The 24,805-nt window shown below is 38.9% G+C and overlaps 1 protein-coding gene across 5 annotated transcripts in view; it reads right to left on the minus strand.

Moving 5' to 3' along the window:
* The window catches only part of Nfatc3 (nuclear factor of activated T cells 3), a 77,994-nt gene that overhangs the window by 33,084 nt on the left and 20,105 nt on the right, over positions 1-24,805 (minus strand). For 4 of the 5 annotated variants that reach the window (XR_005873441.1, XM_040736530.1, XM_040736528.1 and 1 more), the window contains exons 2-4: positions 23,543-24,680; positions 19,407-19,569; positions 1,795-1,994 (exon numbers count right to left, since the gene is read on the minus strand). Coding sequence is in view for 4 of the 5 variants with exons in the window: in XM_040736530.1 (XP_040592464.1) it covers positions 1,795-1,994; positions 19,407-19,569; positions 23,543-24,680 (1,501 nt within the window). In the remaining variant the exon portion in view is untranslated. The remainder of the gene's footprint in view (positions 1-1,794; positions 1,995-19,406; positions 19,570-23,542; positions 24,681-24,805) is intronic. The other variant, XM_040736531.1, reaches the window with a different exon arrangement.

Here is a 24,805-nt window from a genome sequence, read left to right on the forward strand (position 1 = left end):
GGTTCAATTCCCAACAACCACATGGCAGCTCCCAACCATCTGTAACTCTTAACTACAGAGGATCTGAGCCCCTCCTTTAGCCTCCTTGGGTACCAGACATGTACATGGTACACAGATATACATATAGGCGAAATACCCATACACAAAATAAATCCAAAAAAATGTCTAAATTTTAAAAAGCAATATATTAAAAAATATATATATGTATGGTTCTTAAAGAAATTCAACACACCCCCAAAATCCCATATAAACTTACAAATAATCAAATTTAGCAATGAAAATACATATTAAATTATGCTTGAAATGACCTCTTACTTATTTTTGTTTTTTGAGATAGGGTCTCAATTTGTAGCCCAAAAGACCTCAAACTCAAAAGTTATCCTGACTTAGACTTCTAAGTGCTAGGATAACAGGTATATACTAACAAATGAACCTGTTTTTAGTCAGGGTGTAACACTAACATTCACGTTCATCCTATCTTTAAGACAGGAAGACATTATGAATAGGTAAGAAAACAGATAACCGCACCATGTACTTACAGTAAATACCTTTTCTGTATTTTTGTTGTTGTTTACTCCTAGGTTGTCTGTCTGCTTTTGAGACAGATCTCAATGTGCAGTCTTGGCTGGCCTGGAACTGGAAATGTAGACTGGGCTGACCTCAAACTCACAGAGATCCATCTGCTTCTGAATGCTGAAACTTTTAAAGGCATGAGCCACCATGCCTAACCTAGTTTTTGAGCAGGGTCTAATATAGCTCAGGCTGGCCTCTAACTCATTATGTACTCAAGGATTACTCTGAACTCCTGTTCTTCCTGCCTCTATATCCCAAATTCTGGGATTACAGGCAGAAGTCAGCAACTTTTTTTCCTGGAAATATGAAAACTACTGACCCCCTGAGTAAGCTTTTCAGAATTATATTAGTACGATAGCTTAAAATAAGAAGTATTTTACAGTTAACTAAAAACGAAAACCAAAAAAATCACGTATTTTTCTGAGAATTGTTTCAAGAAAAGAAAACTGATTTTTAAAATAAAGTCTTTAAGAACATTGTTTGTCTTAGTTGTGTGTGGGGTGGGTAGGTGAATGTGCATGCACACAAGTGCAGGTGCTTGAAGGCTATGGGCATCAGGTACCCCTTGGGCTAGAATTACAGGGGTGCTTGTGAAGGCTATGGGCATTGGGTACCCCTGGAGCTAGAATTACAGGGGTGCTTGTGAAGGCTATAGGCATCGGGTACCCCTTGGGCTAGAATTACAGGGGTGCTTGTGAAGGCTATGGGCATCGGGTACCCCTGGAGCTAGAATTACAGGCAGTGTCAGGCACCTGCTGTGGGTGCTCAGAACCTAATTCTAGTCCTCTGAAACAGTACAGGATTTTAACTGCTTTGCTAGCTCACTGCTCTTTTTTTTTTTGGCGAGACAGGGTTTCTCTGTAGCTTTGGAGACTGTCCTGGAACTCACTTTGTAGACCAGGCTGGCCTCGAACTCACAGAGATCCACCTGCCTCTGCCTCCTGAGTGCTGGGATTAAAAGTGTGCGCCAGCTCACTGCTCATTTTAACAAAGCTTTTAAGATACTGGTTAGAAATAGATGGATCTCTGTGAGTATGAGACCCTGTCTCAGAAAAAAAGAAGAAAAAAAAAAAAAAAGAAAAAAAAAGGCAGGCAGGCAGATTTCTGTGAGTTCGAGACCAACCTGGTCTACAAGGGCTAGTTCTAGGACAGCCTTCAAAGCTACAGAGAAACCCTGTCTTGGAAAACAAAAACAAAACAAAACAACAACAAAAAAGCTACCTGGCTGACATATTATTTTCAGGTAGAAGTGGAATTTCCAGAACTTTTGTGCTGGCAATTATTATCTCTTGACTTGCAGTAGCAACTGTCTTTCCAGTAATACGATGCACTTGGTAAAATGCATGAGGTCGTAAATACCGATCATCGGCTGTTCCAATAAACATCTGTAGATTTATTGGCTTTTCACTATAGCCCAGGAGCTAAATGAAAAGAAACACAAAAAAAGTACACTTCATTAACCATGCATTTTATAATAAGCTTACAACAAACTTATATTTGTATCACATACTATTATACATAAAAGTATTATTACAAAAAAGACAATGAAAGTAACCCATGAAAAGCTCTCCAAATGTTTCTTTTATGTACATGAGTATTTTACCTGTAAGTATGCCTGTGGACTTATGTGTATCTGACGCCCTCTCCCTAGAACTGGAGTTACAAAGAGCTGTTAGCCTCCATATGGGAGCTAGGAATCAAACCTGGGACCCCTGGAAGAAGAGCTAGTGTTCTTAACCGCTGAGCCATCTCTCCAGCTCCCAAATTTCTAAAGTAGAGATTTAAACACTGGAACAAGTTACAAAGGAATGTGTGTGTGGGGGGGGTGAGGTTGAGAGAAGAACAGAACATCTCAATCATCAAAAATTTTGTGAAGCCAAGCTAGGACTCAGCAGGCTGAAGCTAGTGGATCAAGAATACAAGGGCCTACTTGGTCTATATATTAAATTCAAGACCAGCCTGCATTGGGAAACTGTCTCAAATTTTTTGTTTTAAAGCCACTCAGCATTGTGGTACATGCCTTTAACCTCAGCACTCAGGAGCCAGAGACAGGCTGATACATGCTGATATACAGCCTACAAACAAAAGTGCACACACACAAACATACACAGAGACAAAAGACTACATGTAGTAATGTATTTAAAAACAAGGATACATTTTTCTGGTTCAGGAAAATGAACCCAGAGTTTTAGACAAATCAAGCATGTACCCCAACCCATGCAAATGCTTTTTAAAAATCAATCTGCATGAATATGTGTTCTTCCCTTGATACCATTATGATATATATTACACTAACTTATTTTCATTGCTGACTTACATTTGAATTTCTAGAATAAATATCATTTCATATACAATCCTTTTAATGTTTGTCAGATTTAGTTTGTCACTAGTCTTCTGAGTATATTTACATCTATAATCATAAAGACAAATATTTTTACACTTGTTGTACCTTTGATCCCAACAGTATGTTGTTGATATTTACATACTTATCTTTCAGAACAAGGTCTCACTATATAGACAAGCTGGTCTTGAACTTGTAATCTTTCTGACTTAAGTCTCCCATTCCCACTGACCTCCCTATGTGCAAAGGTGCCACATTTGGTTTATTTTTTTCCTTTTAAAAAGGAGGGGGAGGGATGGAGAGATAGATGGCGGTTAAGAGCAATGGCTGTTCTTCCAGAGGACCTGAGTTCAAATCCTAATACCCACATGGCAGCTCACAACTGTCTGTAACTACTCTCAAGGGGGATCAGATACCTTTACACAGACATAAATTCGGCACAACACCAATGCACATAAAATAAGTTGTTGTTATTATTATTATTACTTTTGTTGTTTTTTGTTTGTTTTTCGAGACAGGGTTTCTCTATGTAACAGCACTGAACTGAAATTCAATCTGTAGACTGGGCTGGCCTTGTACTCAAAAGATCTGCATGCCTCTGCCTCCCAGGTGCTGGCAAACAAATATTTTTTTTTAAAAAGTAACAGGTAAATGAGACGGTTCAACAGGTAAAAGCACTTGCTGCTAAGCCTAACATCCTCAGTTCAATTCCACAGACTCACATGATAGGGGAGAAGCAAAGTTGCCCTCTGACCTCAACGTGTGGGCACCATGGCATCCCCTTGTCTACACACACACACACACACACACACACACACACACACACACACACACACACACACACACACACACTAAATATATTAATTTTTAAAAACTCATAGTCCCCCCACATCATTCCTATCTTCCACTGAAATCTCTCTAATGGTTTCCTCTACATTCAGAGTTAATTCTAATCTCTAAGATGGTTTACATGTAAGGCTTATGAGATCTGGACCCTTGCTGTTCTTACCTTGTCCTATATTCCTTCCCAAAGTCTACCCTAGACACTCTGACTTTATTAATTGAACCACTGCTCATGCCTAACCTCAAGACTTCATCATTCATTCATTCATTTATTTATTTTTAAAGGGTCTCTATGTAGCCCTGGCTGTCATGGAGCTCACCTTGTAGATCAGGCTGGCCTTGAACTCGCAGAGGAAACACCTGTCATTCAGTGCTGGAATTAAAGGCCTGGGCCACCACACCTGGCTTTAGCCTCAGGCCATTAATATTTAGTATCTTATCCTCTTGAATGGTCTCTCTGATTTTCATATTATCCTCCTTTTTCATTTCATTTAGCTTTGCACCCAAAGGTCAGTATCCTCAGAGAAGTCTGTCTTTTTTTTTTTTTTTTTTTTTTTTTTTTGGTTGGTTTTTCGAGACAGGGTTTCTCTGTATTGTTTTGGAGGTTGTCCTGGAACTCACTCTGTAGACCAGGCTGGCCTCAAACTCACAGAGATCCACCTGCCTCTGCCTCCCGAGTGCTGGGATTAAAGGCGTGTGCCACCAACGCCCGGCTAAAGTTACTGCCACCTGGAGATGCTGGGGACCGAACCCGAAGCCTCATACATGCAAACCATGCGCTCTACCACTGAGCTACCTCCCCACTCACGTCTGTCTTCTTATTTAATATCTTATACTGCTTTATTATTTTTCATATTATTGGCTACTATGAACAGTATTTTTAACTTAGTTATTATCTACTCTCCTGGGAACCATAGAAGCTCCAAAAAGTAGAAACTGTCTTTTTCACCATTCTATCCCTTCTGTCTTTTACTGAGAATCTATTATGGAAGAAGTCATATTTAGTAATATGTTACTAATGTTACTACTTCAGTCAGTATTCCATAAATATAAGTGACATTAAAGAACAAGGGGCTGGACGGGCATTGGTGGCGCACACCTTAAATCCCAGCTCCTGGGAGGCAGAGGCAGGCATATCTCCGTGAGTTCGAGGCCAGCCTGGTCTCCATAGTGAGTTCCAGGACAGCCTCCAAAGCCACGGGGAAACCCTGTCTTGTAAAACTAAAAAAAAAGAAAGAAAGAAAAAAAAAAGAACAAGGGGCTGTTAAAATACAATGATGACTTGAAATTTGCAGGCAAAAAGACAAAACTAAAAAAACCATCCTGAGTGAGGTAACCCAGACCCAGAAAGACAAATATAATAGGTACTTACTCATAAGTGGATATTAGACATAAAACAAAGGATAACCAGCATACAGTCCACAGCCCCATAGAACCTAGGTAACAAAGAGGACCCTAAGAGAGACACACATGGAAAGAAGACAAGATCTCCTGAGTAAACTGGGACTGTGGGAGGCATGAAGGAGGGTGGAAGGGGAGATGGGAGGGGGAAGGGGAGTGGGGAAAAATGTACACCTCAATAAAAACAAGTTAAAAAATAAAAAGAACAAGGGGCTGGAGAGATGGCGCAGCAGTTAATAGTATTTATTGCTCTTGTAGAAGGACCCAAGTTTGATTCTCAGCACATGTTATCAGAAGGCTCACAGCACCTGTAACTCCAGTTCCAAGAAATCTAATGCTATCTTCTAGTCTCTATGGGCACTGCATATATGTAGTACACCTACACATACATAAAATAAATAAATCTTTAAAAAAGACAAAATGGCATGTGTTAAAATTTTAAGGAATCCATTGAAGTTCATTTATTCATTTTAATTTTAATTTTTAATTTTTTTTTTGAGACAGGGTTTCTCTGTGATTTTGGAGGCTGTCCTGGAACTAGCTCTTGTAGACCAGGCTGGCCTCAAACTCACAGAGATCCTCCTGTCTCTGCCTCCCGAGTGCTGGGATTAAAAGTGTGCGCCACCACTGTCCAGCATAAATCTATTCTTAAAAATATAAGATATGGGCAAGCACATGAAAAACAATCACTTAAGGTTTAATTAAAAAAAAAAAAGAATAGAAAGAAACATGGAAACCAGTTACAAATCTGAAAATACTGAAATCAAAGGTTTTAAATTTTAAAATAAGGGTAAAGGCAGGACATAACAAATGAAAAAAAGTAATAAATACAATAAATCTCGTCTAGAGATCCTAGAGATATCTGTAATTGATTGCATATAGTACAATAAAAACAAATCAGGAATTCTAAGCTTCTGTGCCTAAAAGACGGCATCACTACCAAATAAAGTATGACTGCTATAGTAAGCAGAAGGGTATATGACAGATGTGAGGAAAAATAATTCCTTATGTTTTTTATTTTTCATTTATTTATTTATCTATCTATTTATTTTTCAGACAGGGTTTCTCCGTGTAGTTCTTCCTATTCTGGAACTTGATCTGTAGACCAGGCTGGCCTGGAACTCAAAGCCATCTTTGGAATGTTGGGATTATAGGCATGCACCACCACTGCCCAGCTCCTTACGATATTCTAAGACTCAAGGAGACAGAATCTAGTGCCTTGGTGGTGGTAGGAAGATAATTTCTCTTTTCAAAGACCTTGCCATGATGTTGCTTCTCTGTCTATGGCATTAATAACTTTTCTAATAAACTCTTTACTTACATCCAAGAAAGAGAACTTGCGTGCACTCAAGGGGCTGCAACCAGGAAGTCTCAAATGTAAATCACTGATTCCTACATGCTGCTGAACCCACTATCCACCAGACAATCTAGTTTGCTAATGTGTCTCCAGCTTAATGATCAATCTGTAAATGTCTGTTTCCTTCTATGGTGTGCAATAGAGTATGAGTTTAAACAGAAATCATGTAAATCTAGAGCTATATATTTACCATGTAACACAACATCTAAGAAGAAATGCAACTTTCAACAAGAGATAAAGAAATCAGTAACTATAAGGTACCCACTTGCGTGGAAGTGAGGAAGCCAGTGAGCAATATGTCATTGAATCCAGGCCTCCAGCCTACCATGGGAATGACAAGCTATTCTGTATTTGTAAACTCATGGTTTGGTCAGTAATTTAGGCTGGAATCAGCTGAGCTCTTTCTGGTGCATGTACTTTCAATGGTTGACAAGGTGGATCAGCTTCAGAAGATGAGCTGGTTGTCAACAGGAGTATCATGATTTTCTCCTTTATAAATACCTCATAATATTGTCATATTCTCATAGAGGTGATAGGAGAGTCCAGACCAAGACTTCTGCTATGTCCCATGGCCCAAGTCTATGCTCCAACTTAAAGTTCAACTCAGGTTTGGACAAACAGTGCCCCAACGGTAGCCCTTTGAGTGTTACAAACCTATAGAAGACCCTCTGAGGATCATCTCCATACAGCCACTAATGCCAGCTGAAACCCACAGCTACATTCTCAAAAGATACTGAACCTATCTCTTGGGTCTGCTAAGCAGAGACCAGGACATTCCAACAGATCCTAAAATGGCAAGCAGGTGTTTTGGGTTTTTGGTTTTGAGCCTTATCCTTTAACAGCTGAACTCTCTATCCAGCTTTGGCTTTTTTTTGAAACAGGGTCTCTGGTAGTTCAGACTGACTTAAAACTTTTTTTTTCTCTCAAGACAGGGTTTCTCTGTGGCTTTGGAGGCTATCCTGGAACTAGCTCTTGTAGACCAGGATGGTCTCGAACTCACAGAGATCCGCCTGCCTCTGCCTCCTGAGTTCTGGGATTACAGGCTGTGCCACCACCACTGCCCGGCCTGACTTCAAACTCATTATGGAGCAATAGTTGGCTTTGAACTCATGGATTCTTCCTGAATCTGCCTTCTTGAGTGCTAGGATTATAGCACTCACCACGACAAAGTCTGATACAGAGCCTCCCCACCCCCAATGAGGTTTTTCTGCATAAACAGCTCTGGCTGTCTCAAAACTCACTCTGTAGATAAAGTTGGGATTAAAGGTGTGCACCATCACCACTCAGCTGACACTTGAAGTACACTAAGCTTCTCAGACTGACCTGGAATTTGTGATCCCTCTGCATCTCCAGACTGCTGGGATTATAGGCAGGTACCACCATATCTGGCTAAAACTAGGTTTTGTTTTGTTTTTTAAGTTTCTCAAGACAGGGTCTCTGTGTAACCTGACTGTCCCAGAACTCACTTCTGTATATCAGGTAGGTCTCAAACTCTCAGAGATCTGCCTGCCTCTGCCTCCCAGTGCTGGAATTAAAGACATGCACCACCACTGCCCACCTAAAACAGCAGTTCTTAGCCTTTCTATTGCTGCAACCCTTTAATACAGTTCCTCGTGTTGTGGTGATCTCAACTATAAAATCATTTCATTGCTATTTCACAACTTATTTTAATGCTGTTATGAATCGTTATGTAAATATTTGTTTTCCAATGTTCTTTTTGGGGTCGCTATCCAAAGGTTGAGAATCACTTGGCTAAGAGATATAAACTTTTAGTTCAACAATAGCATTACTACAAAATTAACATAGGGCTTGATATTTAATTTAATAACAAGAAAATACATAGTATATATACTATGCCTTGAAAAAAACATTGAGCTGGCTGGTGGTGGCGCACGCCTTTAATCCCAGCACTCGGGAGGCAGAGGCAGGCAGATCTCTGTGAGTTCTAGGCCGGGCTGGACTGACAACCTCCAAAACAATACAGAGAAACCCTGTCTGTAAAACCAAAAAAAAAAAAAAAGGAAAAAGAAAAGAAAAAAACACTAAGGTAGGTATTACTTTTCCTGTTTGACAGTATGCACTGATAATTTTTTAAAGACCCAATATGGTAATTATAGCTGCATCATCCTGAGCAGCAGTGTCAAACAATGAGATCATCACTTACCCTCTGTAGCTTAACTCTTGACACAATAAAACAAAAGCAGCCATAGTCAATACATACATGAATATGGTTTGCTGCGGGAACTTGGACAGCTTGAGAGTGAGAGAATGAAAATGAAGATGGCACACAGACACAGAAAGCTGAGACTGGGTGGTCTAGACTCTACTGGAGAAACTTTGGTGCCCACCACCTGCCTCCCCCCAAGCTCAGTAAGTTTATATATTATGTAGTGACAGCTGGACAAGGAGGTGGAGTCGCTATATACAGATAAACATGGGGTAGGGTTTATGGTGTACAGCTGGATCACAGGGAAGGAATTAATTGATCTCAGTAGGAACAGTCTCTGTAGGAGAGCAGTCTTCAGGGCTTAAATATCCAGGGAGAGAAAGCTATGGTGGACATACTCTGCACAGATTGTCAACATTCACACACAGGCCAGAGGGAAGGCTTTGCTATTTCTCTCTCACTTTGACATGGCCTGTGCTATGTCAATAGCACACACTCACCAAGGACTTCACTTACTTAGGGCTTCCTTGGCTCCCTACAATAGCCATGTTTCTTCACAACTTTATCAGTGCCTAAGTTTGAATTGAACATGTTTCAAATAGTTTTCTCTTACTATTTTACCCCAATCATGTGAAACTATTCCTAGCTCACAAGTTGTACAAAGAAAGACACGGGGTCAGTCTGGGTTCACAAAAGTTACTGTTTACAGATCCAGTCCAGAATAGTAGTTCTTTTTGTTTTGTGTTGTTGCTGTTTTGGGACAGAATACTATGTAGATGAGGACGGCCTCAAACTGAGAGAGATCTGCCCACTTTTGCCTCTTGAATGCTGGGATTAAAGGCGTACACCACCATGTCCAGTCCCAGAATAGTACTTCTTAATATGGACAGTATCACTCTCTGGGAAGGGGGGGGATAGAAAGCCATTTTGAATTTTAATTATCAACATGAGAAATGGTTTTTGTAGTGAGGTGCTCATGTTCACCTAACATGAGAAGTCGGATACACTAAAGGCAATTACTGAGAAGGGACAACACAGAAATTGCTATCAATGTATTCAATAATCATAGTTTTTCAAAGTAACTAACCTAAGTTACACACAATATTTCCCAAATGCCCCATCAGACATTAAGAACAGGAAAAGACTATAAACCTAGAAACCAAATCCTTGGAAAAATTTTTGACAGGGTTTCTCTGTGTATCCCTGCTGTCTTGGAACTAGTTCTGTAGACCAGGCTGGCCTTCAACTCAGATCCACCTGCTTCTACCTCCATAGTGCTGAGACTAAAGGTGTGCACCACCACCCCCAGACCACAAAACATTTTTAAGCTTTAATTTTTATGAGTTTTTCCTAAGTTCAATTAGCATGTAAACAGTTCATCATTTTGGAAAATAATGGCACCCATGGAATTTAGGTTACTAACCAACACACCTTTTGTACCTACAAAATTCACACTGAATTGCGGATGTTAAATGATTACTTGACTGTCTTCTAAAAGTCTTTAGCGAGCCTTTACAACCAAGGACTCACGGTACCATTTTACAAAGGCAACATTCTTGATTGTAATTCATATTCCAGAAACAATTAAAAAAACATGATAAACCACAATTCCAGCTAACCTTTTCAAAGGACAAGGCATATAAGCAGAATACACAATGCATAAAAGAAATGGCTAGTGAATAAATGAAAAAAATCTTCAATTAACAAGAGACACCGCTTATTTGTATGAGTGTTTTGCCTGTATGACTATACACAATGTGAGTGTAAAACCCTTGGAGACCAAATGAGGGCACTGGATCCCTCTGAACTGGAGTTACAGATGGATGTGAGTTGCCATGTGGACACTGGGAACCAAACCTGGGTACTCAGAAAAAACAATCAGTGCTCTTAACCATTGAGCAATCTCTCCAATCCAAATATTACAAATCTCTCTCTCCTCTCTCCCTCCCTCCTTCCCTCCCTCCCTCCCACTCTCTCACACACACACACACACACACACACACACACACACACACACACACACACACACACACACACAGACCTGGGGATACTCATCTATCATCTTGGCACTTGAAAGGCTAAGGCAAGAGGATTAATGAAAGTTTGTTGACAAACTGGAGTCATTTAGTAAGTTCTCAGCCCCCCTGGGCTAATGAAACAAAAGAGAAAAAAGGAAGTCTAGCATGGTCTGATTCTGGTTCTGGAGAAATACATTAAGAGTTTGGGGTTGGAGAGATGGCTCAGAGGTTAAGAGCACTGACTGCTGCTCTTCCAGGGGTCCTGAGTTCAACTCCCAGCAACCACATGGTGGCTCACAACCTTCTACAATTCAATCTGGTGTCCTCTTCTGGCATGTAGGCAGAACACTGTATATGGTTTTTTGTTTTTGTTTTTGTTTTTTTTTGGTTTTTGGTTTTTCAAGACAGGGTTTCTCTGTATTGTTTTGGAACCTGTCCTGGAACTCGCTTGGTAGACCAGGCTTGGTCTCGAACTCACAGAGATCCACTTGCCTCTGCCTCCCGAGTGCTGGGATTAAAGGCGTGCGCCACCAACGCCTGGCAGAACACTGTATATGTAATAAATAAATAAATCTTAAAAAAAAAAAAAGAGTTCATGGCTGTCCTTGACCACATAGTGAGTTTAAGGCCACCTTGAGTTTTATGAGACTGCTTTAAAAAAGAAAAAAACTAAAAAGGGGTTACTAGCCTACTATCCTATATATATATAGTATATTAAACTGTGTATAATATAAAAACATAAACTGTATATTTTTCAATATATCACTAATTCTGGATGTCTATTTTTGTTCTTTAAGAGGGAACCTTTTTCCCCTCCAAGACAGGAGGTTCCTCTGTGTAGCCCTGGCTGTCTTGGAACTTGCTCTGTAGACCAGGCTGGCCTTGAACCCAGAGATTTGCATGTCTCTGCCTCCCAAATGCTGGGATTAAAGGCGTGTGCCACCACCACCCAGATACAAGAGGAAACCATTTTAAATTCCTTTAAACTATTTCTTCCAGAATTTACTTGCATATTTTTAAAGATCAAGTTTATACTGCTATTTCACAATTTAGGTAGTTATCTTTTTAAAGATTATCTTTTGATCACCTACTCACCTACCTAGGAAGATAAAAACCAATACGGTGGCTCACATTCTGCCTGTAATTCCAGTCCTAGGAAGACCCAATATCCTCTTCTGGCTTCCAGGGACACTGCATATACACATAGTGCACAGATATACATGCAGCCAAAAACCCATACATACAAAATAATAAATTAAATAAAAAGACAGGTGACTTTTAAATAACACATGCACATTTTTAATCCTATTCCCCTAGCAAATCTGTACTAAAAAAAAATTTTAAGACTGTCAGTAAGGCAGACAGATCTCTGAGTTCAAGACCAGCTTGGTCTATAAAGCAAGTTTAAGACAGCCAGAGCTACACAAAGAAACCCTGTCTTGAAAAAACAAACAACAAAACAAGAAACAGAAAACAACAATAAAAAAATTTAAACAAGCATTCTGTGTTTGAACTACAACTACATATATGTTACAGCTGAAACATGTGTTAAATATATAATATATAATACAACCTCTGTTTTCATTTTTTGAGACAGGGTCTTACTCAGCAGCTTACAATGGCCTTGACTTTGTTGTAGTTTTCCTTCCTAAGCTATTGAAATGCTAAATTTATAGGTGTGAACTACTATGCCTAGCTTTATCTGTAGATTTCAATTACATTTTCATAAAACTTTAAGGTAGAGTTAATTAATGCTTTTTATATTAAGAGCCACCATGCCTAGCTTTATGATGTAGATCTTATTTTTTTGGTTTTTCGAGACAGGGTTTCTCTGTATTGTTTTGGAGACTGTCCTGGATATGCTGTAGATCTTAATTAATGACATTTTTTAAAAAACTTTTTGTTTGAGCTATAGTTAATATATACCATTCATGTTAAAATTAGGTTTAGCTGCTTATAACAGAGAAAACCAAAGTAACTGTAACTTCAACATTTTAAAATAATAAGTTTATTTTTCATATTCTATAGATTTTTTTTCTGTTGGATCAGGGAGCACACCTAAAATAAATCCTCCAGTCTCTCATCTAACAGAGTATAAACTGACTCCAAGTATTCTGAAACTTAAGAAAGGGTATCACTATTTAGTCTGCAAACTTTCAGTATGCCTCCCGTTCAATTAGCTACCAGTGTTGCCCTAAGAACCTCTAATTCATGTCTTAATGAAGATTTTTAACCTCATCTCCTAAAATTACTAGCACTGCTGTATGAAAATATAGAAGTTACCAGTAATAACATACACACACACACTCTATGAAACCCTTGTTTTTATAGACCTTTATCAAATTCTACTGCTTTCACCATCATCTCACATCCCTCTCCCAGAAACATTAGTGCTTCAAATTCCTGACATTACATTGGCTCTTTTTTTTTTCTTCTGGTTTTTGAGACAGGGTTTTTTCTGTGTAGCCCTAGCTGTCCTGGAACTCAATTTATAGACCAGGCTGACCTCAAACTGAAAGAGATCCACCCACCTCTGCCTCTCAAGTGCTGGGATTAAAGGTGTGCCCCACGACCGCCCACCTGCTTTGGGCTCTTAAGGAACAAAAAATGAGTTGCATTCTTTTCACCCCATCAGAAGGTTCAAATTGCAGCTGTCTCGCATTCAACTAAGGTGAACAATGCGCAATTTACTATACTCAAGCAGAATTTGTAGCTTTCTGTAAATACTTTAAAATATTCATAATAAAAAACTACCAATATTTTCATTTATAATTCCTTTAAATTGTTTCGATTAAATTGATTTAATCGAAAGGAAATTAGCTAATAAAACATAAAACATTCAATATGAACACTGTAAAAAAAGGCCTATATAACTGAAGAAGAAATTAGAAAGGCACACATGTAACATATGTACACATAGAGAGATCAAATTTAATGATAATCCTTTGATTCTATAGCAGCAGATGTGTTAGATGATGATGCCACACACATACACAAAACAAAACAACCCACTACCTCATCTATACTTATAGAGAGATGAAAAAGTCAAGGGAGAGAATGGTTATATACTCTGCTTTAACTGAATCAACTTAATCCTAAAACTCCTGTACAGTGTATATCATTTCTATTTTCCAGTCTACAGATGAAGATTGTAAAACAAAACAAAACAAAAAACTGGGAACTTTTTGAAACTCAATGTTGCACCTATTGCTCTTTCGTGTTCAGGGTGGTCTATGAAATTTAATAGCTCATCCAGTGATGGAAGAAACAACAGTTCAGCACATTCCTCGAAATACTTGAAGAAAACAGCATCCACCTTTCTATCACCAGAACCTGTACACAAGTCCAGCACATTAAAGACTCTACATCATTCTTGAATGAATAAATTTTGGAATAAAAGAGACAATTCATAGCACAAAATAACTTAAGACTGGTAAATATAATATTTAACATGGCCAAAATGAAGCAGTTAAATCTAAAATTGAAAATACAAATTTAAAAATGTTACTATTATGCATCAATGTTATTACAGGGTATCACATGACAAGTGGATTAAGTACCATATATCAAAGAATCCTTAGTCATATTAGATGACTCATATTCATACTAGCTTGGCAAAGATGTAAGCCACCTGTCTTTTCACTTTGATAAAATAAACTGCTGTAGGAAGGTTATCATACGTATATGATTTTAAAAGGGATATATAAAAATATATTTCATAACACATTTCTGCTAACATCTGCTTAAGTACATATAACACAGCATAAGAAAAATAGGACTGCTTCTTGCATCTCAGGAATTTTAAAGAAGAATAGACTATCACTTTATCTCATCTCAGAAGGAACATTTATTTATAGGCTATCAATAAATTATTGCTGTTAACATTATCCTCTAAAATCTTTCATCTACTATCAGTACTCTTCTATTCGGGCTACCCTCTGCTGTGTAAAAGAAGTAAGTTGTTGTTTGTTATGTTTCTATATTGTTTCCATAGCAACGGTCTGCCTACTTAATTTAACTTAAGCTGGAAGGTTAAAGCCTGAAGGTCACTACAGGACGCACTACAGCAACTTTAATAACAACAGTTCCGTTATCCATCCTGCTAAATTACTTGGAGAGGGCCCCTGGATTTGACTATATCAGAAATAAGAACATACTAGAAACACTGTAGAAATACTAAAAATGCAAAATTTAAATTCCATAATATAAATCACATAAAAGAAAAAATGTGACAAAACAAAAATATTAATATGTACATATAACAATGTCATATAAAAATAATCATCACTAGAGTCAGATATGGTGACACACACCTGTTATCCTAGCACTTGGAACACAGATGGAAAGATCAGAACTTCACAGCCAACCTTAACTACACAGTGACATTTAGGTCAACCTGGGCTACATGAGACCTTGTCTCAAAAAGTAAACAAATCATCATTAGGAAATGGACCTGGACATATGATAAAATACAAGTCTAAAACAAACAAAATTATAAACATTGTTTTTCTTTTTTTGTTGTTTCTTATAAACCTTGCTTTTCAAACTTCAGCAATTTCTTTTTTTATTTTATTTTATTTTTTTGGTTTTTACGAGACAGGGTTTCTCTGTATTGTTTAGGAGGCTATCGGTCCAGCCCGGCCTTGAACTCACAGAGATCCGCCTGCCTCTGCCTCCCAAGTGCTGGGACTAAAGGCGTGTGCCACCACCGCCTGGCTTCAAACTTCAGCAATTTCTATGGTATGATTTAAAATATTTCTGCCTCAGGCTAGGGACAGAATTCAGTCGTACAGTAGTTGCTTAGCATGTATAAGGTCCTGGGTTCTGCCCCAGCACAGTAATAAAAAAGAAAAGAAAAGGCTGCTACTGCTTACACTCTTTATTTTTACTTTTGAGACAGGGTCTCACTAAGCAGACCAGGTCCATCAAACTACATAGTATAAGCTTTTCTTTTCCTTAGTGAAAGTAACAAAAATTCATTCCTTTGTGTCAGCACCTTGATTTCACAAGCATGTATTTATGTACTATAGCATGCACTTACAGCACTGAGCTGTAGTAAATAACACCGGCACTGGTGTAATTGCTGATTTTAGTACCATACAGTTTCCACATATTTTAAATGCATTCTTGCATGTATGTATGTTTGGTTGTGTGCATTTTTATCATAGGTAGAGATTTAAGTAATTACTACATTGGACAATCAGTACAATTCCATAGAGAACTATGATGTACCAAAACACCATGGAGAACAACAGAAGTTGTTGCACATGTCAACTATTTCTTACAGATGGGTGGTAGTAACCTACACATATACTAAAGGTTGTTCAACTACTAATCTACTTGAGCTGTTTCTAATTTGAGTTCATTAACAATTATGAATATTGGTATTTAGGTTATTGGGGTTTTTTGTTCTTTTATTTTTTCTTTAAGATAGAGTCTCACTTTGTAGCCCATATTGTCCTAGAACTCATGATGTGTCCCAAGCTGACCTTGAATCCATAGTGATCCTCTTAATCTAAGTATTCTGTGCTTCTTCTTCTTCTTCTTCTTTTTTTTTTTTAACAGGTTCTCTCTTTGTAGTCCTGGCTGGCCTTGAACCCACAGAGACCCACCTGTCTCTGCCTCTCCAGTGCTGGGACTAAAGACCTGAACCACCCTTGTAACTTTTCTTTTAACTTTCTATGTGCATTGGTGTTTTGCCTGCATGTATGTCTGGATGAAGGTGTTGGGTACCCTGGTAATGGAGTTATAGACAGTTGAGCTGCCATGTGGATGCTGGGAATGGAACCCAGGTCCTCTGGAAGAACAGTTAGTGAGTGATCTTAACCACTGAGCCATCTTTCCAGTTCCAAGGTTGTTTTGTTTCTTTTTCTTTTTAATAATTTATTTTGATTTCATGTGCAACGTCTGTGTAAAGGTGTCAGATCACCTGGAACTGGAATTATATAGACAGCTGTGAACTGTCATGTGGGTGCTGGGAATTGAACCCTGGTCCTCTGGAAGAGCAGCCAATGCTCTTAACCACTGAGCCATCTCTCCAGCCCCCTTGTTTCTTTTTCTTGTGTTATAGTCCATTCAAGTGAAATCAAAATAAAAATACAGATTCAGGGCTGGAGAGATGGTTCAAGGTTAAGAGAACTGGCTTCCAGAGGTCCAAAGTTTAGTTTCCAGTAACCACATGGTGGCTAACAGCTATCTATAATGAGATCTCGTGTCCTCTTCTGGCGTGCAGGCACACATGGAGGCAGAATGTTATTATATATATATATATATATATATATACATACATACATACATATATATATATAAAAATAAATATTTTAGGCCTGGAGGGATAGCTCAGAGGTTAAGAGCACTGACTGCTCTTCCAGAGGTCCTGAGTTCAATTCCCAGCAACCTCAGGTGTCTCACAACCATCTACAATTCAACCTGGTGCCCTCTTCTGGTATGTAGGCAGAACACTGTATATGTAATAAATAAATAAATCTTTAAAAATAAATAAATAAATATTTTAAAAAATCGATTCAAAGTTTTAAAATGAGATGTACTTGAAACACACAAAATAAGCAAATTTTACATAATTGTATTCTAGCTAAGTTAAAAGAAAAATTTTTGTTTGTTTTTTGAGACAGGGTTTCTCTGTGGCTTTGGAGGATGTCCTGGAACTCGCTCTGTAGACCAGGCTGGCCTTGAACTCACAGGAAAATAAATATTTTAATCACAAAATGTTTAGTATAATTCCATCTGCTATGGTTTATGTACATGTCCTCCAAAGGCCTATTTGTTAAACCCTTGGTTGTCAATCTGTGGTGCTATTAGGATGTGGCAGAAACTTTAAACAGTGGTTAATTGGGGGAAAAAAATTAGTTTCCTGGAACTTGGTTGGGGGCATGTCTTTTTAATGATTTATTTATTTTTATTTTATGTGAATTAGTGTTTTGTCTGCATATATGTTTGTGTGAAGGTGTTGGATTCAATAGAACTGGAATAACAGACAGTGGTGAGCTACCATGTAGGTTGAGAAATGAACCCTGGTCCTCTGAAAGAGCAGTCAGTTATTTTTTTTTTTAAGACTTATTTATTTATTTATTGTGCATACAGTGTTCTGCCTGCACGTATGCCTGCAGGCCAGAAGAGGGCACCAGATCTCATTATAGATGGTTGTGAGCCACCATGTGGTTGCTGGGAATTGAATTCAGGACCTCTGGAAGAGCAGGTAGTGCTCTTAACCTCTGAGCCATCTCTTTCGTCCCTAGACTCTATGAAGTGAGAGTCTTCCTCTGGCATGTGCCCCCACCATCATATACTGACTTAGCATAGGCCCCAATTTAAGAGAACCAATCAACAGGACCAAAATCTCTAACAACTGAGCCAAAATAAGCCCTTCCTTGCTACAAGTTGACAACCTCATATATGATATCACAATGATGGTAAGTTTACTAACCCACTATCATAAAAAAATTAATGACAATCAGGTGATGGTGGCACACACCTTTAACCCAGGATCCAGGAGACAGAGGTAGGTCTCTGTGAGTTGGAGGCCAGTCTGGTCTACAAAGGGAGTTCCAGGACAGCCAGGATTGTCACACAGAGAAACCCTGTCTTGAACTCCGCCCTCCCCAAAAAAGGAAAAAAAATTAAAGAAGCTGGAGAATGGCTTAGTAGTTAAAGCACTTGTTGTTCTTACAAGAGGACTTGGGGTTCAGTTCTAAACATGCACACCCTGAGGGTCATAACTTCCTGCAACTTCAGTTTCGAGAGACACAGGCACATACAGACAAGTAGGCACACACAAATACACATAAAATAAGTTAAAAAACAATTTTTCTAGTCTTTTGCTAAATATATATTCAAGAGAAAGGTGGGGGAGAAAGAAACTGAAATGTTACATTAAAATGTTACCAAATGTTGCTTATTTCCCAGAGTGACAAATTTTGGATATTCTAGTGCATTATTCTTTCTACTTTCTAACTTAAATCTGGATATGTATACATGTGTATTACATGATATAAATGCACATGTAGTTCCTTTACCACTCTCTGCCTTATTGCCTTGTAAAAAGTTCTCTCACTGACCCTGAAGCTGACTTTCTTTAAAAGGCTAGGCTGGCTGGCCAGAAAACTCCTGAAATCAGCCTGTCTCTACATCTTACAAGCATATGCAGTCATGGCTGGCTCTTAAAGTCATTCTTGGAAATTCAAGCTCAAATCTTCATGTTTACAGAACATGCTCTTTCTCCACTGAGGCATTTTCCTAGTCCTGTATCACTTATAATTTAAATGAGCATGTACTATATTTATAAACACAATATGCTCTTTTTTGTTTGTGTGTGTTTTCTAAGACACGGTTTCTCTGTGTAGCCCTGGCTGTCCTAGAACTCAATGGACCAGGCTGGCCTCAAACTCAGAGTTCTGCCTGCCTCTACCTCCCAAATGCCAGCCACCACTGCCCAGCACAATATACATTTTTAAGAATAAAAATCACAGCAATTTGATCATCAACATCTTATTTCCCCAGATGGAAACACAGTCAGGAAGGTCTCTTCTAGACAAAAAAAATTCAGTGCGGAAGTACAGCCATATCAACAAGCACACAAAACAGAGGCTATCCAGATTTGAGTTTTTTCTCTTTTCACTAAATCAACAGATTCATTCAATCATAACTGTGTGTACGGTATTGATGTAGCAAAGCTCCAAAATCTCATACCTTCACAACAGGATGGCCACCAGTAGAGGCTTTAACTGCCCCTCGGCTACCTTCAGTTTCATAATGGGCTCGATGATGAGTTTTAGGTTGCACTTCTATTTTCAATTCACATTGTCCAAAGTGAGTTGGTAAAGGCCAGTCTAATGGAGGTAATGAAGATGTGCTATAAACGAAACACACATACAATTTCACCATATTATCATTGATCATTGCCAAGCAGAGATTTAAGCATCTCTTTGCTAGTTCCTATATTTTTTCCAGTGGTTTTAGAAACAAAGTATTCCAAAATCACCTTCACTTAATAAGTTATAATACCAGTTATGGCAGGTATTTTGTTGTAATTTACAAAGTGGCGCCCAAGAGAGAAAGACACCATGCAACAGAGCTCACATGGAGGATTTTTTTAATTAGGGAAAAGGAATGGATTAAAAAAAAGGGGTGGGAACTGGTGGTCTCTGGGGACAGGAGCAGTAGAAAAGGGGGAAGGGATGTACAGAGAGATATGCGAGAAGGGGAGAGGGAGGGAGGGAAGGAGAGAAGGGCAGAGGTGGTACTTAATGGCTGCAGCTGAGGGCATATCCTGGCAGAATCCCAAGGGCAGGCCAGTGTATAGATGCCTGAATACTAATATATTTAATAGGTCATCATTAATTAATTTAATTGTTTTTTTGGGATAGGGTTTCTCTGTATAGTCCTAGCTGTCCTGGAACTTACTCTGTAGACCAGACTAACCTCAAGCTTCAGTCCAGGCTGAGATCCACCAGCCTCTGCTTCCTGAATGCTGGGATTAAAGTTGTGTGCCACTACTGCCCCAATGACTATACTTTTTAATGAATTTTTAATAATTAACCTGAAGACTAAAATACATTGCTTCTGCTTTTAGGAGTAGTTCAGTTTCTTAAAAATATTCATTTATCTCTCTATATATATCAGTAACTTTGTAAGACTAAGTATTTTTTTTTCATGTATATGAGTGTTCTGCCTGCATGTATGTCTGTGTACCATGTTCATGCCTAATACCTGCAAGGGCCAAAAGAGGGCATCGTATCCCTTGGAGCTGAAGTTACAGAAGACTGTCAGCTGTCATGTGGGTGCTGGAAAACCTAGATCTTCTGGTGTTGTGGAATATTAGTTTAAGATGTATTACATTCGTTTATGCTATGGGATATTTGTTTAATGACGCAAAGATGCACTACATTCTTTTATGTTTCATTTGTTTAACTCTGTAAACAAATGTATTTTGTCAGCTTAAAACATTTGATTGGTCTAATAAAGAGCTGAATGTCCAACAGCTAGGCAGCAGAGAGGAATAGGCAGAGCTAGAATACACAGAGAATAAATAGAAAGAGAAATTCAGAGAGAAAAAGAGAGGAGGAAGAGGAGCAAGAAAAGGGGGAGAGGGGTATACCAGAGGTAAGCCACACAGCCAGCCACAGAGTAAGAAAGAAAAAAAGATATATAGAATAAAGAAAGGACCAGGTGGTGATGGCACATGCCTCTAATTCAAGTACTCAGGAGGCAAAGGTAGGTGGATCTCTGTGAGTTCAAGCAGCCTTGTCTACAAAGGGAGTTCCAGGACAGTCAGAGCTACACAGAGAGACCCCATCTTTAATAATGATGCTGCTGCTGAAGGTAAAAAGCCCAGAGTCAAAATGTAGTTAAAGTGGCCGGGTGTTGTTGGCGCAAGCCTTTAATCCCAGCACTCAGGAAGCAGAGGCAGGCATCCACCTGTGAGTGCGAGGTCAGCCAGGGCTACAGAGTGAGTTCCAGGACAGGTTCCAAAGCAACAGAGAAACCCTGTCTCGAAAAACAAACAAACAAAAAATAATAATTTTAGTTAAAGTGAAACAGGTTATTCAAGTTGGAAATGTTGGCCTAGAAAGAAGCCAAGCTGAGGCTGGGGCATTCAAAAGTAAGAATAAGTCTCTGTATATTTATTTGGGAGCTAGGTGGTGGGCTCCCAAAGAGTCTAAAAAACGAAACTCCATTTTAGAAAAGCAGCAGGTACTCTTAACCACTAATCAAATCTCTCCAGGTACTAAGACTAAGTATCTTTAAAATCTAAATTTTTATATTTCTTTCAGTATGTATCTCTCCACCCTTTGATATGGATCTGTGGAAATCAATGTATTATGTTTGTGGCCTCTTCCACTTCCTATCATTTTACTCTTCTCTCTGAAAAATTGCTTATTATCTTAGGCAATTCTCTGTGACTTGAGGAAAAATTTAGTTTCAGTGCATAACTGTCTAGAATAAGCGCAAAGCATCTAGAGTGTTTAAAAAGGTTAGTATTTCCCTAGATTAGCAAGAATATAAACAGTATAAAGACCTAAAGGTTAATTTAAACATACTGATATTGAAAATGTTACAAGGGCTCGGAAGACTGTCCAGTAAGAAGAGTGCTTGCCATTCTATGACGAGGGCCTTAGTTCAAATCCGCAGAACATACATGCAAGCCAGCACAGTGGCCCAAGTCTGTAATCCCAGCACTGGGGAGGCAGAAACTGAAGGATCACTGGGGCTTTCCAGACAACCAGGTTCAATGTGAAATCTTTTCTTTTAAAAACTAAGTGGAGAAGCAAAAAATGAATAAGGAAGACATTCAGTGTCAGCCTCTGATGTCTACATACACCTACATGCACATATGTACACACACAAAGAAAATAACTTACATATCTACAGGTCAAGTAGCAATAGACAAAAAGCACCATTAGTAGAATTCTTGCAGCATTCAAAAAACCTTGAGTTTGAATCCTAGTACTACTTAAGACTAGGTGTAGTGACATACACCTTTATCCTAGAACTTTGGGGATGAAGGAAGGAGGAGCAGAACTTCAAAGTCAGCGCTGGTTATATAGTAAATTGGAAGCCAATCTGAGATACTAAGACCCAGCCTCAAAGAAAGAAAGCAAGACTGCTAAAAGATTAAAAAAAAAATTAAGTTAGGAAGGCCAAGCACAATAGCATGAACCTATAGTGTCAGCTACTTTGGGAGGCGGGAGCAGTAGGACCACATATTTTAGGTCAGCTTGGTCAACACAGGCAATATAGCAAGACACTGTCTCAATGAAATAAGCTTTTAAAAGTAAATAATTGTGGGGAAAATGCTTGCCATCAATAGGACAAAGCTAGAGGAGAACTCAGTCAGCAAAGTGCTTGCTATGCAAGCGTAAGAACTTCAGTTCAACCCTCAGGACCCATATAAAGGTGGAAGGAACGAACCAACTCCAGAAAGTTGTTCTCTGAACACTACACACAGGGCATGACACACATACCCACATTTATACACACCCTTCACAAGAGTGCACACATACAACAATAATGTTGGGATTTTTCTTTTAAACCTGGTGAATCTGGGTGCTGGAGAGACAGCTCAGTGGTTGAGAGCACTGACTGTTCTTCCAGAGCAGCTAACAACTAACTGCCTATAACTCCAAGATCTAACACCCTCACATAGATATACATGCAGACAAAACATCAATGTACACACACACACAAAAAAAAAAAAAGAAAGAAAAAGAAAGAAAAGAAAAAGCTTGGTGAGTTCTAGGCCAAAAAGAAACCTTGTTTCAAAAAACAAGATGTGTGACTCAGGAGGAACAACACCCATAGCTGTCTCCTGGCCTTCACACAACACACACAAGCACCCACACACACTTCTTCAAAATAAGAAAATTCCCTGGTAATTTATTAGTAATATAACTCATACTACAACTCACTATACAACAATCTTTTCTATATAAGGAAAGTCCTTTTAGGGATCCTTAAATGTTGTTTATTATCTACAATCTAACACCTATATTCTTCTTCATTTATATACTTTTAAATGTAACTTTAGTCAATTTAAAAACACTTTTAAGATTTAAAGGAAAATAAAAAGGACTTCTAAGTTTTTGGCTGGTAGAATTCATTTAAAAAAATGAAGAACAAGGAAGATGGAGGCAGGGAGAATTGAAAGAGAAGGAAGGAAAGAAGGAAGGAGCAAGAAGAAAGAAGGAGAGGGGGAGGGGGGAAAAGAGAGAGAGAAGAAAAAAGGGAAGGAGAGGTAGTCAAACATAGGCAGATAATGTAGTTAGACAATGCAAATGACCTGCAAGCATGAAAAAAATGATCAGCAGCCATTTCAATCAACTCACCGAAATATAGGGGTGTGGCCAGGCTTTGGTTTGCTCCAGGTAAAGGGTGAAGGAACTGAAAGAAATTGGTCACCAGATGAATCTTTCTTTAAAGGATATGGAGATCCAAGGCCATCATCTACTGAAGTCTCCCGGGACGGCGATAAGCTCCCTTGATCATCTGAACAGACCTCTAATTTTCCTGATAGTATGGCAGCTTGATCTTCAGAAGTCTTCCTTGTTTTCAAAGGGATATCAGTCTCTACACAGTACTGAAATGGGAAAGGTGCAGGGCCAAGGCCTGGTCCAGTGTGGACAGAAGCAGTAAGCCAGGTATCTTCTGTTACACTTCCCCTAGGGGAGTGACCAGGGGATGGAACAGGTGAGTGATGGGGTGAAAGGGAACCAGCATAACACACTTCAGCACTGGAGTGCCGTCGTTTACCACAGGGAGAAGTAGGCCTTGATGAGGGTCCTGAGGCTGGTCTGGGGCTCAGCCAATTTTCATCAGTGATACTGGATCTAGGAGAGTGGCAAGGAGATTGCCTAGGTGACAAGGAGTGTCCAGGTCCATATTGTTGCTGCCAGGAGTCTTCTCCAGGACAGCCTCCTGGAGAGCCACCTGGAGAAGTCAGAGGTGAGCCAAGAGTAAATCGAGCAGCAGCTTCATTCAACTCTGAGTCCACATCATCATAAATGTGTGAGAGAGATTCACAAGATGATGCATCTGAGAACCAGCTCCTAGAAGAAATGCTGCTGGCAGGACTAGGACTAAAGGAAGATTCCCGGTAGGATGGCTCAAGTGGAAGATAGAGATGATCTCTAGATGGTCTTTCTAAATATTCCCTTTCTGAGTCATTTATCTGGAGGTCATTATCTTGTACATCAGTTCCTTGATGACAGTTAGGAGAGATGGATGTAATTTGAATACTTGGGCACTCAAAGGGTTTGGAACCACCTAACGGGCTATATTTAGATTCAGAAATATCACCAGTTTCTTCATAATGTTTGTGACCTTGGAGCTGAAATGATGGTGACAAAACAGAAGAGTGAGATTGCAGCAGTCCATGATGTGGTAAGCCAAGTGATGAGTTTAAGGTAGATGGAGGTGGATCTACATTAAAGATGTAAATGGATGCACAATCATCAGGCTCAAGATCTATGAAAGGGAAGGAAAAACAAAAGAAAAAAACCACCACGACCAAAAAAGTCAATAAAAGAAATTAGAAAATTCAAGTGTATAAATTACTAGATGAAAAAGTAACAACAATCCTGAAAGGAAAA

This window comes from Mesocricetus auratus, unplaced genomic scaffold (genome assembly GCF_017639785.1).
Source record: "Mesocricetus auratus isolate SY011 unplaced genomic scaffold, BCM_Maur_2.0 Super-Scaffold_100062, whole genome shotgun sequence".
NCBI lineage: Eukaryota > Metazoa > Chordata > Mammalia > Rodentia > Cricetidae > Mesocricetus > Mesocricetus auratus.